At 54.1% G+C, this 11,871-nt stretch overlaps 1 protein-coding gene across 1 annotated transcript; it reads right to left on the bottom strand.

The window, feature by feature from the left end:
- Positions 1-324: 324 nt before the first annotated feature.
- On the bottom strand, positions 325-10,491 carry LOC308241335 (uncharacterized protein C21orf58; the record flags this gene model as incomplete). The annotated part of the gene is made up of 7 exons (XM_080654722.1): positions 325-435; positions 1,520-1,659; positions 6,556-6,667; positions 7,816-7,983; positions 8,717-8,790; positions 9,253-9,313; positions 10,459-10,491. 7 exons carry the CDS (start codon positions 10,489-10,491, stop codon positions 325-327), a joined length of 699 nt encoding a protein of 232 aa, XP_080510848.1.
- Between the last annotated feature and the right edge of the window lie 1,380 nt (positions 10,492-11,871).

The following is an 11,871-nucleotide window of genomic DNA, read 5'->3' as shown; positions in this document are numbered from 1 at the left end:
CACATCACAGTCTCAGCCACTGCTTTCCTCCCTTGCCTCTGGGCTGTCTCCCATAGGAAGGTATATATTCTTTTTTTTAATATATTTTATTGACTTTTTTACAGAGAGGAAGGGAGAGGGATAGACAGTTAGAAACATCGTTGAGAGAGAAACATTGACCATCTGCCTTCTGCACACCTCCCACTGGGGATATGCCCGCAACCAAGGTACATGTCCTTGACCGGAACCGAACCCGGGACCTCTCAGTCCACAGGCCGACGCTTTATCCAATGAGCCAAACCAGTCAGGGCAGGAAGTTTATATTCTTATGTGGCTAAATCTATGCTATGGATCTTCTTCCTGTGGCTGCTGGGCATCTTTTCTGACAACATCCCTGTTGATCTCAGTGGTCAGGGACCACTGACAGGCTTCCACCTGGTTTTTCTGACCACGTCCCTGAGGGAAGAGGGACCATGGGGCTCACCAGGCAGGGGTTGGGGGCTCACTGGCCCGGAGCTGGAGCGGCTGCAGGCAGGAACCCTTCAGGCACAGCCCTAGAGGAAAGGCAAGAGTCTGGGTGTCGTTACTGCCCCGCAGGGCTCACAGGTGCACGGGGCAGGTGAGCTCTGCTCTGGGGATCAGGAGGGGCCCTCGCAGTCATGCTTGGACTGGACATACCCAGGGTCATCTGGGTTCGACAAATGACCCAAGCTGCACACAGCTTCCCCAGGAGGTTGCCGTGGGGTCCACACTCAGCTGTGGTGATGGGGGTGTCGGGGAGGCTCCATGGTCCCACCTGTGTCCCTCAGGAGATGGCAAGGCCTTTCCAGTCCCCTTTCCCAATTCCCTCTGCAGCCTAGGGACCTGACAGAGACCTACGTCCCCTGGCTTCTCAGTAGGGGTGGGGAAGGGCAATGGGGTCCCGGGATCCTTACGTGCTAAGGGCAGCGGCAGAGGGGGCGGCCACGTGACGCATGGTGGGCAGGAAGCTGGCGGCAGGTGGGAGGGCGGTGGCGGAGACCACCGAGGGCCACGTGGTGTAAGCCACAGGTGAGCCAGGTGCGGCCGCCTGCATCGGGCCTGGGGGTGCATAGTGGTGGTGATGGTGCACGGAAGGTGGCTTCTGCCTCTCAGCTCGCAGCCCGGCAGGGTGAGGCCACTGCAGGCCCTCGGCACAGCACAAACACCAGCTCATTTCAACTGGGACCTGCTGCTTCAGGCACCCCTCTTCCCCCACCCCCACTCCCGTTCCTGACTTAGGGTGGCCTCAGAGCCCAGGAAGGGCAGGGAAGGGAGGGAGAAAATGGAGGGTCCGGGGACGGGGGGAGAACTCATCCCAAGGAAGCAGCTTTCTGGGCCTCAAACTGCACAACCCATTCCTCATGTGAGGGGACAAGGGGAGAACTGGGGGATTTCACAGCCAGATTCCAGGTCCCCAGAGCTAAAAATGTGCTTTTCTGAGTTACACAGATGCACAATTTCCAGAAGTGTTTACTTAGGTGGCCTCCTTTACCTGGTGTCTGCTCCAGGCTGAGCCTACCTGCAGGGTGGGGGGCAGGGGTGTGGCTTGCGGTCCCCTGGAGGAAGCAGGGGCCATAGGGGGCACGGCTTGGAGCATCAGGTTCTGCATGATGACCTGGTGCATCTGTGCATTCTGCAGCAGCATCATCTCCACCATGTCTGAAAGGGTGGGGAGGAGGGGCTCGGTCACACACAGAGGGCTCTCCCGTCAGGGGGTCTCACCTGAGAACAGAGCTTCAGAGCAGCCTATTTGTTGAAACAGGTGTAGGGTGTTAAAGGTATCTGTCCTCCTGCGGGGGGTGCAGGCAGGGTCACATTCCCAGACCTGAAATGTTCAGGTCAGTCGGGGTGTGTGCTATAAAGTGTGTGGACGGTGTCCAGTTGGGCTCCTAGGAGGTGGCTCCTCTTGGCTTCCTGTAGCCGATTCCTCAAGGCCATGGGGGCTGCATGGTGGCCCCTGACCTCAGAACATGGCCTTATTTGGAAAAAGGGTCTTAGCGGATGTAACGAAGGATCTTGAGATGAGATCACTCTGGCTTATCCAGATGGGGCCCAAGTCCAAGGGCAAGTGTGTTTATAAGAGACAGGCAGAGGGAGATGGAGACCGAAGGGGAACACAGACAAGGACAGAGACGAGCCGTTGAGCTACAGCCCAGGACTCCTGGAGCCAGCGCTGGACGAGGCAGGAGGACCCTCCCTGGAGGGAGAATGGCCCGTGACACCTCGGTTCTGCCTCCAGACTGTGACAGAGTGGATTTCTGTGGTTTTCAGCCACCTGGGAGGGTCCTTTGTTACGGCAGCTCAAGGATATATTCACCAACTCTGGATACTATAGAATGTGTAAATTTTATCTGTGTGAGAGGTAAACATGGGTTGTTTCCACAGCAGCTAGGTCCAGGAAGTTAGTCATTTCCTCCAGTCTCTGTCAGACTCACCAAAGGAAGGCAGGTCCACTAGGACCATTTATACTCCCAGGCAAAGGAACAGGAGCCTGGAGGCCCAGGGGCAGGGGCTCAGCAGGACACAGGACCCCAGCCAACAGCCTCCCCACTCCAACTGAAACTCTCCCCTGGGTCCCCAGTGGGCCAGCCCACCCTGCAGATTTTGGACTAACCAGGCCTCCATAATTGCACAGGCCAATTCCTTAAAACGCACCTTTCTCTCTGTATACACATCCTATTGGATCTGTTTCTCTACAGAGCCCTGACTAACACAGAATTTGCCACAGGGTTGGGGCATGATGGGAGGTGCAGACCCAGAGCCAGATCCTTGCAGCAGCACAGCTGTGGGAACTCTGACCCTGCATGATAAGCAGCTGGAGAGGCTGTCTGGCGGCCCCATCTGAGAAAGGCCCTTGAGGAGAATCACGTGTGCCTGGGCTGGGCCAGACCCCACCCACCAGCAGCAGCGGGAGCCTCTGAGGGGACACTTCCCAGTCAGGCCCCCAGGACTCCCACTGATAGAGTCAGGAGTGAAAAGATTACATTACACAGGAGCACAGAAATGGATACATCCTGTTCGCTAAAGGAACGCTTCCTGACAGAGGGACACAGTACTGCAATGGGAGAGCCTTCAGTAAACAGCACCGGATCAAACTGATGCCACGGCAAAAAGAAAATAGCATTGATCCCTAACTCATCGCACACACACATCCACTCCAGATGGATCGTGAATCTGAATGTGAAACGTGAACAGCCATGTGAGACAATATGACCTTGAGCAGGTAAAAACTTCAAACAGGACACCCAAGGCACCAATCATTAAGGAAAGAGCCCCAAAACCTATTAGTGAAGTTAAGAACTTCACCTAAAGACATTAAGAGTGAAAGGGCAGGCCACGTGGAGTAAGCCACAGGTGAGCCAGGTGCTTAAAAAGGACTTAATATTTGTAATACGTATGTCAAAAAAGGACCCGTTGTAGAATATAAAGAATTCCTATAAATTAATGAGAGGCAAGCAACCTGAAAGAAAAATGGGCAACATACTTAAACGGGCACTTCACACAAATGGGTATCAAATGGCCAATAACTATGGAGTGTCCCAAAAAAATGTATGTACACACTTTGAGTAATTATAAAGGCAATGTTTATTAAAGTACATTTCACTTGCAAAATTGAGCTGTTAAAGTGTGTATACATTTTTTTGGGACACCCTGTATATAAAAGGTGAAACGTAAATTAAAGCCAGAATGATCTACTACTCATGCCCACCAGATTGGCAAAAATGGAAAAAAATCTGAAAACACGGAGTGTTGGTGAATTGCTGTGGGCAACTGAAACTCTCCTTCCTTCCTGTGGCATGTACAACATGGGAATCACCACTCGGGAAGACTGCCTGGCAGTGTTTCCTGACTGGGCAATCTCCTTCCCCAGCACGTGCCCCCCACGCATGTCCCGTCACCAGAGACAGCTACGTCCAGAGCAGCACTGCTGTAGGCGCCCCCGCAGGGAAGAATTGGAACATCCAACCCAAAAAAGAATGCATCAGTCCTTGCCAGTGTGACTTAACTGGGTGTCGTCCCATGTACAGAAAGGTTGGCGGTTCGATTCCCGGTCAGGGCACATGCCTGACCCTCAGTAGGGGGCCTGCAGGAAACAGCCAATCAAGGTTTCTCTCTCTCTCCCGCTCCTTTCCTCTCTCTCTAAAAATCAATTTAAAAATCTTAAAAAAAAAAATGCAGCCCTAGCTGGTTTGGATCAGGGGATAGAGCGTTGGCCTGTGGACTGAAAGGTCCCAGGTTTGATTCCAGTCAAGGGCACATGCCTAGGTTGCGGGCTTGATCCCCAGTAGGGGGCATGCAGGAGGAAGCCAATCAATGATTCTCTCATCATTGATGTTTCCATCTCTCTCTCCTTCTCCCTCCCTCTCTGAAATCAATAAAAATATATTTTAAAATAATCTATATAACAAATAGGTAATATGCAAATTGACCATCACTCCAACACACAAAATGGCCTCCCTCATGTGGCCGCAAGATGGCCACCACAAGATGGCCAGCAGGGGAGGGCAGTTGTGGGTGATCAGGCCAGCAGGAGAGGGCAGTTGGGAGGGACCAGGCCTGCAGGGGAGGGCAGTTGGGGGGTGACCAGGACTGCAGGGGAGGGCAGTTGGGGGCAACCAGGCCGGCAGGGGAGGGCAGTTGGGGGGTGACCAGGCCTGCAGGGGAGGGCAGTTAGGGGCAATCAGGCCAGCAGGGGAGCAGTTAGGCATTGATCAGGCTGACAGGGGAGTGATTAGGGGGTGATCAGGCTGGCAGGCAGAAGCAGTTAGGGACAATCAGGCAGGCAGGCAGGAGAGCGGTTGGGAGCCAGCAGTCCTGGATTGTGAAAGGTATGTCTCAGACTGGAGAGGGTGCAGGCTGGGCTGAGCGATACACACCCCCTGACCCTGTGCACGAATTTCATGCACCGGGCCTCTAGTAAATAAATAAAATAAAAAAAGAATATACCACAATTTGTGAGATAATGTGATTGGTTAGTGCAGTGGGCTGAATAATGGCCCCAGGGACCAGCGACGTCCACATCCTAATCCCCAGAACCTGTGACTGTTTCATTACAGGGCAAAAGGGACCTTGCAGATGTGATTAACTTAAAACTCTTGAGATAGAGTGAAAGTAACCCAAGTGTCCACAGATGGATGAAGGGATGAGCAAAATGTGGGCAAGAGTAGTAGCTCATTCTGGTTTTATTCTGCCTTAAAAAGGAAGGATATTCGGACACACATGACAGCACAGATAAACCTTGAGGACTGGCATAACAGTGACATAAGTCAGTCACAAAAGTACACATGCTGTGTGATTCCATTTACATAAGGTTCCTAGAGGAGTCAGATTCATAGACACAGAAATTAGATGGTGGGTGCCAGGGGCTGGGGGAGGGGAACGTGAGTTAGTGTTTAATGGGACAGAGTTTTAGTTTGGGAAGATGAGAAAGTTCTAAAGATCTGTTGCATAACAATGAATATCATTAACACCACTTAAACATGGTTAAGATGGTAACTTTTATGCTTTGTGTTTTTTAGCACAATTTTTATTTATTTATTTATTAAAAATACTAGAGGCCCAGTGCACAAAATTCATGCATGGGTGGGGTCCCTAGGCCTGGCCTGAGATCAGGGCTGGGCTGATTGGGGCCCAAAGGCCCCGGTGGGGTCGGGAGAGTAGGCGACGGGACACGAGCACAGAAGGAACGAACACCTGATGCTGCCACTGTGTGGTTCCCTGCCTCCGCACCTCCTCCTTCCCTTGCCGCTGCAACACCACTGTGGCAAGTGGGTGGCGGGCAGATTGGGGCCTGCCCACGGTGGGGAGAGACAGGGTGCAGGGGGTTGGCCATTGGCCCCAAGGAGGGAGCCGGCCCTTGGCCCCCCTGGGAAAGGGGCCCTGTCCGCTGCCACCCACCCCCAGTTCCCTGTCCCAGCCCGGGGCCCGGCCCCAATCAGGCGATCAGGGCCTGCTGGCCTGGGGGGGGCGGGGAAGGGAGGGAGGAAGACCGTGGGAGGTTGGCTGTGGGAGCACACTGACCACCAGGGGGCAGCTCCTCTGTTGAGCGCCTGCACCCTGGTGGTCAGTGCATGTCATAGCGACTGGTCGTTCCAGTCATTTGGTCATAATGGTTGCTTAAGCTTTTATATATATAGATCTATTTTTTTTTATTGATTTCAGAGAGGAAGGGAAAGGGAGAAGAAACATCAATGAAAGAGAAACAACAACATCAATTGGCTGCCTCCTGCACGCCCCCTGCTGAGGATCAAGCCTGCAACCTGGGCATGTGCCCTGACTGGGAATTGAACTGGTGACCTCTTGGTGCATGGGTCAACACTCAACCACTGATCCACACCAGCCGGGAAAGTCCTCTTTCTTTTATATCTTTTCTTCACTCAGCAATATCCATCATGGAAACATTTCTCAAAGTTAAAGCTATTTTCATGTTGGTAACAGGTGACTTCAGTTGAGTAGCCAGAAGCTGACTCTAAATGACTATGCTGCTTACAAAATATTTTTCCTTTCAGTAGAGAATTTCATAGGCCCACAACAATATTAATATCGAACACTTACCTTCCTTAATACTTCCAGACCTTTGAGCTGGGAAGGCCTGGGGAGGGGGAATCTGTGCGATGAGTGGCTGCTGAGGTAGCTGCTGAATGATGGTGGGAGGAGCCTGGGGGACCTAGGAAGAACCAGGTGACTAGCTACTGAATGTGTCCTTGGAGAGAGTGTGCTACAGCACCCACCTATCCACACACTCACCCATGCATTTACCCACCCATGCACCCACCCATCTATCAACCCAACAAACCACCCACCCACCCATCCACACATCCATCCACCTATTAACTCACCCACCCACTCTCTCACCTACCCACTCACCCACTCACCCATGCATCTACCTAGTCATCCAACCATCCACCAACCTGTCCATCTACTTATCTATCCATCCATCCAAGGGGAACTTTGCTGATTAACCCTAGAGGTTGACTTGATGGCTGAACAGATAATTATGTGAGTCTGGGCATTAGCTTATGACATGGTATCTTAGGGATTGAATGTTTGCACAAAACCCACCCCTCCCTGCAACTTATGTGTTGAAATTAAGGTCTGAAGCTTCTCCTGGTCATTTTGAAGTTTTGAAAAAGAGTTAAAACACTTCTTCCCCTAATTCAGGGTCCTCCTAATGCTGAATTTCCCTAATACTTCTACTCCTAGAGCAAAAGTTAGGACCTGGGACCCCAGCCTCTCATCCTATATAATAAAAGGCTAATATGCAAATTAACTGAACTGTGGAACAACCGGCCGCTATGATGTGCACTGACCACCAGGGGGCAGATGCTCAACACAAGAGCTGCCCCCTGGTGCTCAGTGCGCTCCCACAGGAGGAGCGCCACTCAGCCAGAAGCTGGGCTCACGGCTGGTGAGCACAGAGGTGGTGGCAGGAGCCTTTCCTGCCTTGGTGGCAGTACCAAGGATGTCCGACTGATGGCTTCCAGACTGCGAGAGGGAGCAGACCAGGCTGAGGGACATCCCCCCCCCCCCCCCCCGAGTGCACGAATTTCATGCACCGGGCCTCTAGTCTATAATAAGGGGACAAAACCCCAATCCCCAAAGCCCTGTCTAAGGGCACCTGCGAGGATGACTGAGATGAGCCCCTGATGTCCTTGTGAGTGCTTGGGTGTGGTGAGTGCACTGTGGGCTCTTAGCCAAACGACCCCTTCAGAGCACTCACAGGGCTGCTGAGCTTGCTGGAGATGGGAGGTCTCCATGGGCACAGAGCCTTCCCACAGTGGTTCTGCCCCTGGGTTCACTGAGAGGAAGACCTACTGAGTGTTGGATGACCCGAGGCAGCTCCAGGGGCGGTGGGGGTGGGGAGGCGGCAGGGTAGATGCCAGGGGGCACCTCTGTTGGCAGGGCTGACCCACGGGCTCCTCTGCTGGGCCCTCTCCAGGAGCGGGCGTGGGCACGGGAGAGCTCTTCCAGGAGGTGTTGTTCCTGCAACGCCAAGCAGAGACTGCTGCTCAGACGGGCAGCCACTAAACCTGGGGTGGGGGGTGTGCCCTGGGCTCTTCCCTGGTGGGTGGCCCGTGTGGGACACCTGGAGTCTCCATCACTGCCCTGCAGGGCTTCCCTAGGACTGGAGCCAGGCCTGAAAGCAGGGCCTGAGGGCCTTTGAGGGGGCCCACTTGAGAATCCTACTTCTTTTAAAATTTGCCAAATCATATGAACTAGTTTCTGGTTCTGGCTGCCTCGGCGTCCCCTTTGCTAGAAGTGCTACATTTATCGGAACTATTTGTGTGGACTTGTAGTGCTCCCTCCTGCTGCTGGGGGACGGAGTTGGGACCAGCCTCCGGGCTTCCACTTCCTGTAGGAAGTGGGCCTTTTACTCAGCATTTCCAGCTTGGATAATGTGCCACCAGAGCAGGTGGCCTAGCCAATCGCATGCTTGTCAGAGCCCAGACCACAGACAGAGCATGTTCCCAGTGCCCCAGGCGTGAAATCTCAGCTGCTCGCAGTTCACCAGCTGCCCGTCCACGAATCACAAACCTCAGGGAGCTGACACTGAGTCCAGAAAGACAACCCCTATTCCCACCTCACACATCCCACTCCCATCCTCCAGTCCCCACCCCCTTCCCCTACCCCCACTTCCCACTCCCCACCTGGGTCTGAGTGTGGTGGCCAGCTGTTTCAGCCACAGACAGCTCGGGCCCAGGCTGCTGCGACCTACCCAGAGTCTCTGCTGAAGGTCCTTCCTCCTCCTCAGGGCGCTCTGCAGGGCTGCATCCGGCCTGTCCTCGTGTCCTGGAGAGAATGTGCAGACCCATCGGGACACCTCAGCCGCATCCACCAAGACCTGGCGGTGACCTGGGCCCGTTTTCTCATTTGGAAAGTGGGGATGAGGGATGTCCCTGTCCTGGGGCTTACAGGTAAAGGTGATAGGATGGGATGTGAGGGTGCACTCAGCAGAGCACCTGGTGTGTGTGTGTGTGAGTCTTCGTGTATGTGTGTGTGTGTGTGTGTGTGTGTGTGTGTGTGTGTGTGTGTAATTGTGCCTGCCTGTGTGCATGGGTGTGTGAGTGCATGTGAGTGTGGTATGTGTGTGTGCATGTGTGTGTGAGAGTGTTGTAAAGGTAAAACAAACCTTCAACCCTGGATATAAGGAACAGATTAAGCACAGCCTTGCTAGTGACAGAAGAGGGAGGGACCTGAGCAGAAGGTGGGTCTGGTGCCCGCCCAAAGGGCTCCAAACAGCCCAGCCCTTACCTGGCACAAGGTGGGGGTCCTCAGAATCCCCTTCCACTTCCTCACGCTCCTGCTCCAGTTTCTGTGAGGAAGAGACCGTGGCAGGGTCCGGTTCCTGGCACAGGCTCAGTGTGAGTGGGGCACAGGCTGGCGTGGGGCACCTGCCTGTGCTGCTGATGCCCCAGATGAAGGGGACGGGGCAGGAAGTGCTGGGTGCTAGAGGGTGGGACAGGCGGCAGGGTCATCATCCTCTCTTAGGGGCGAGTGTGTCACATTCTCCACACATGCACATATTCCTCCTTAGACTCTGAGGGTGGCGCTCTGATCTGTGCGGCCCCCTCCAGACAGCTTTCTGAAGAGCCAGACCCAGGCCAGCTCTGTATCCCTGACCACCCTGACTGCCACCTGGGCCAGTCCTGGGGTAACCCCTGCTGGCCCCTGCAAGGGGGCCCATGGGCCAGCAGATGGGGCGGGTGTGTGTGTGTGCAGGGCTGCAAGGTCAGCAGAAGAGGAACAAAGCAGGTGGGGACATGAGGAGCTGCTGTGCTGGGCGGTCTCTGAGGCTCATGCAGACTCTCAGAAGGTAAGAAGTGTGGTGTGACGACAGGTCCCCCAGTCCCTCTGCCCAGGCCCAGCCCAGGGGGCTGTGGGTCCTACAACAGGTGGGTCTCTGTCTTCCCTTAGACCAGGGGTGGGGAACGTCTAGCCTGAGGGCCGTATAAGGCCTGTGAAATCAAGTGGTCTGGCCCTGCCAAGGCAACCACAAGTGAGACTTGAAATTCAATAAATCTAGGAGCTTTTCTCATAGCAACATAAACTTATATTAAGCGAATTATGTTATAAATATCCAAATGGCCCTTGGCAGATAAAAGGTTCCCCACCCCTGCCTTAAACACTGAAGCCCAGAGGATCCTCAGGGGACCTTTGTGGGGCCCTGGAAGTGTTGGCCGCAGGTGTGTGCCTGTGTCCTGGCTGCGGAAACTGCCAGAAGAACCTACTTGGTTCTGTATGAATGCAAAGAAGAAAACCCAAGAAACCACAGTCCATTACAAGGCTAAAAGCCACTGGGGGGGGGGGAGGGGAAGATCAACAACAAAAAAGAAAAATAAATAAAATCCACAGGAGAGGGTTTTGCTGGGAAGCTGTAGCACTCACAAGAATATCTTACCCTTTAAAGTTGTACTCCTATAAGCAGGTGTTAAAAACACGACTGCCTGTCCGTCTTACCTTCTCCAAGAGTTTCAGGGTCAGTCGGGCCATTTGATCTGCCACAGTGGAATCCTGCATCCCAGGACCCTGGGGGAGGGGACACCGGCAGGCCCCCTCCCTCCCTGGTTGCCAGTTATCTGCAGAGAAGCAGCCTCAGCCCTGCTGTCGATGAAGGATTGTGGAGACCGGCCTCTGCCAGGGAGCGGGAGGGCCCCACATCTCCCTGGACTGTGGTGTCTGCAGCCAACACTGGCATCGCCAAGGCAGTTGCTAGGCGCAGCAGACAGGGTGGCCCCAGGTTGCCAGGTTTTCGCAGAGAGTCTTTCCCAGGCCCCGCCCACTCCTTACCCAGGGGTTGCCTGCAAACACTACCACTCCCAGGTGTGGCTAGGCAAGCTCCTTGGAAGGGCAAACGTGGGCAGCAGCTGGGGCCAGAGGGGCAGAGCAGGGTCCTGGCGGGAGGACAGGACAGTCCCAGCCCCACCATACACGGCCCCCACCATGACAGAGCCCAGAAGAGGGTGAGGCTGTGGGGAGGGTTCAGCCATACCCACCTAGCCTCCGTTCAGGAGCCTGCACTCTGCATTATGACCTCCAGGAGGCCAGCAGGCCCCTGGCTGCTCCTAGGCACCCTCCGAGCAAGACAAAGTCCAGCACCAGCTACCTGAGGGTTTCAGGAAATTCTGGGCCGCAGAGGGGGCGGCACCAGGGAGCTGGCCAAAGAACCCCTTAGGGACTCCCTGGTTTGCCCACCCCACAGGCCAGCTGGCCCCTCAAGGGACACAGATTGGGCCCCCATCCCACTGGGCAGGACATGAGTCTAGTGCTGGAACTGCCAGGAGGGGACCCCGCCAAGGCAGTGATGGGCGTCCTGGTAGCTATGTGGAGGGGACATTTGGGGCAGGTGTGAGTGGGAGGCTCCGACCAGCAGGGGAGGCCTTAGTAGTCAGTGGTGTGGTAGGAAGGGCAGGGCTCCATGGAGCAGAGCGAGTGGTTGTTGGTTCCCTGGGCTTTCCATTTCAGGTTTACAAATGGGTCAGCCAGACTGATGAAGAGATAGAACAGATTTGACATTGGAGCGGTGACCGAAGTCCGGGGCGCGGGTAGGAGCAGGGCTCAGCACCTTACAGCCCTCTCCTCAATGCAGCCAACCCAGAAACTTGCATCAGGTGGCTGAAATTGGGCTAAAATCCCTTAAGTTGCCTTCAGTCTTTAGGTTTTATATGTATCATACCCTAATGTTCTAACAGGTCTGAGTGTGTACAAAAACTAGTTAACTTAGTAACTCAAGGTAGCTAAGGAGGTAACTCCAGGGGTATATACATCCTAGGGAGTATGAACTTGTTAGGCATTTTAAAATAAAACAAACTTTCTTTTTATTTAAATATTTTTTTTTATTGGTTTCAGAGAGGAAGGGAGGAGAGATAGAAA

Source organism: Plecotus auritus (assembly GCF_963455305.1).
Source record: "Plecotus auritus genome assembly, chromosome: 2".
In the NCBI taxonomy this organism is placed as follows: domain Eukaryota; kingdom Metazoa; phylum Chordata; class Mammalia; order Chiroptera; family Vespertilionidae; genus Plecotus; species Plecotus auritus.
This window is presented reverse-complemented; position numbering and strand designations above follow the sequence as displayed.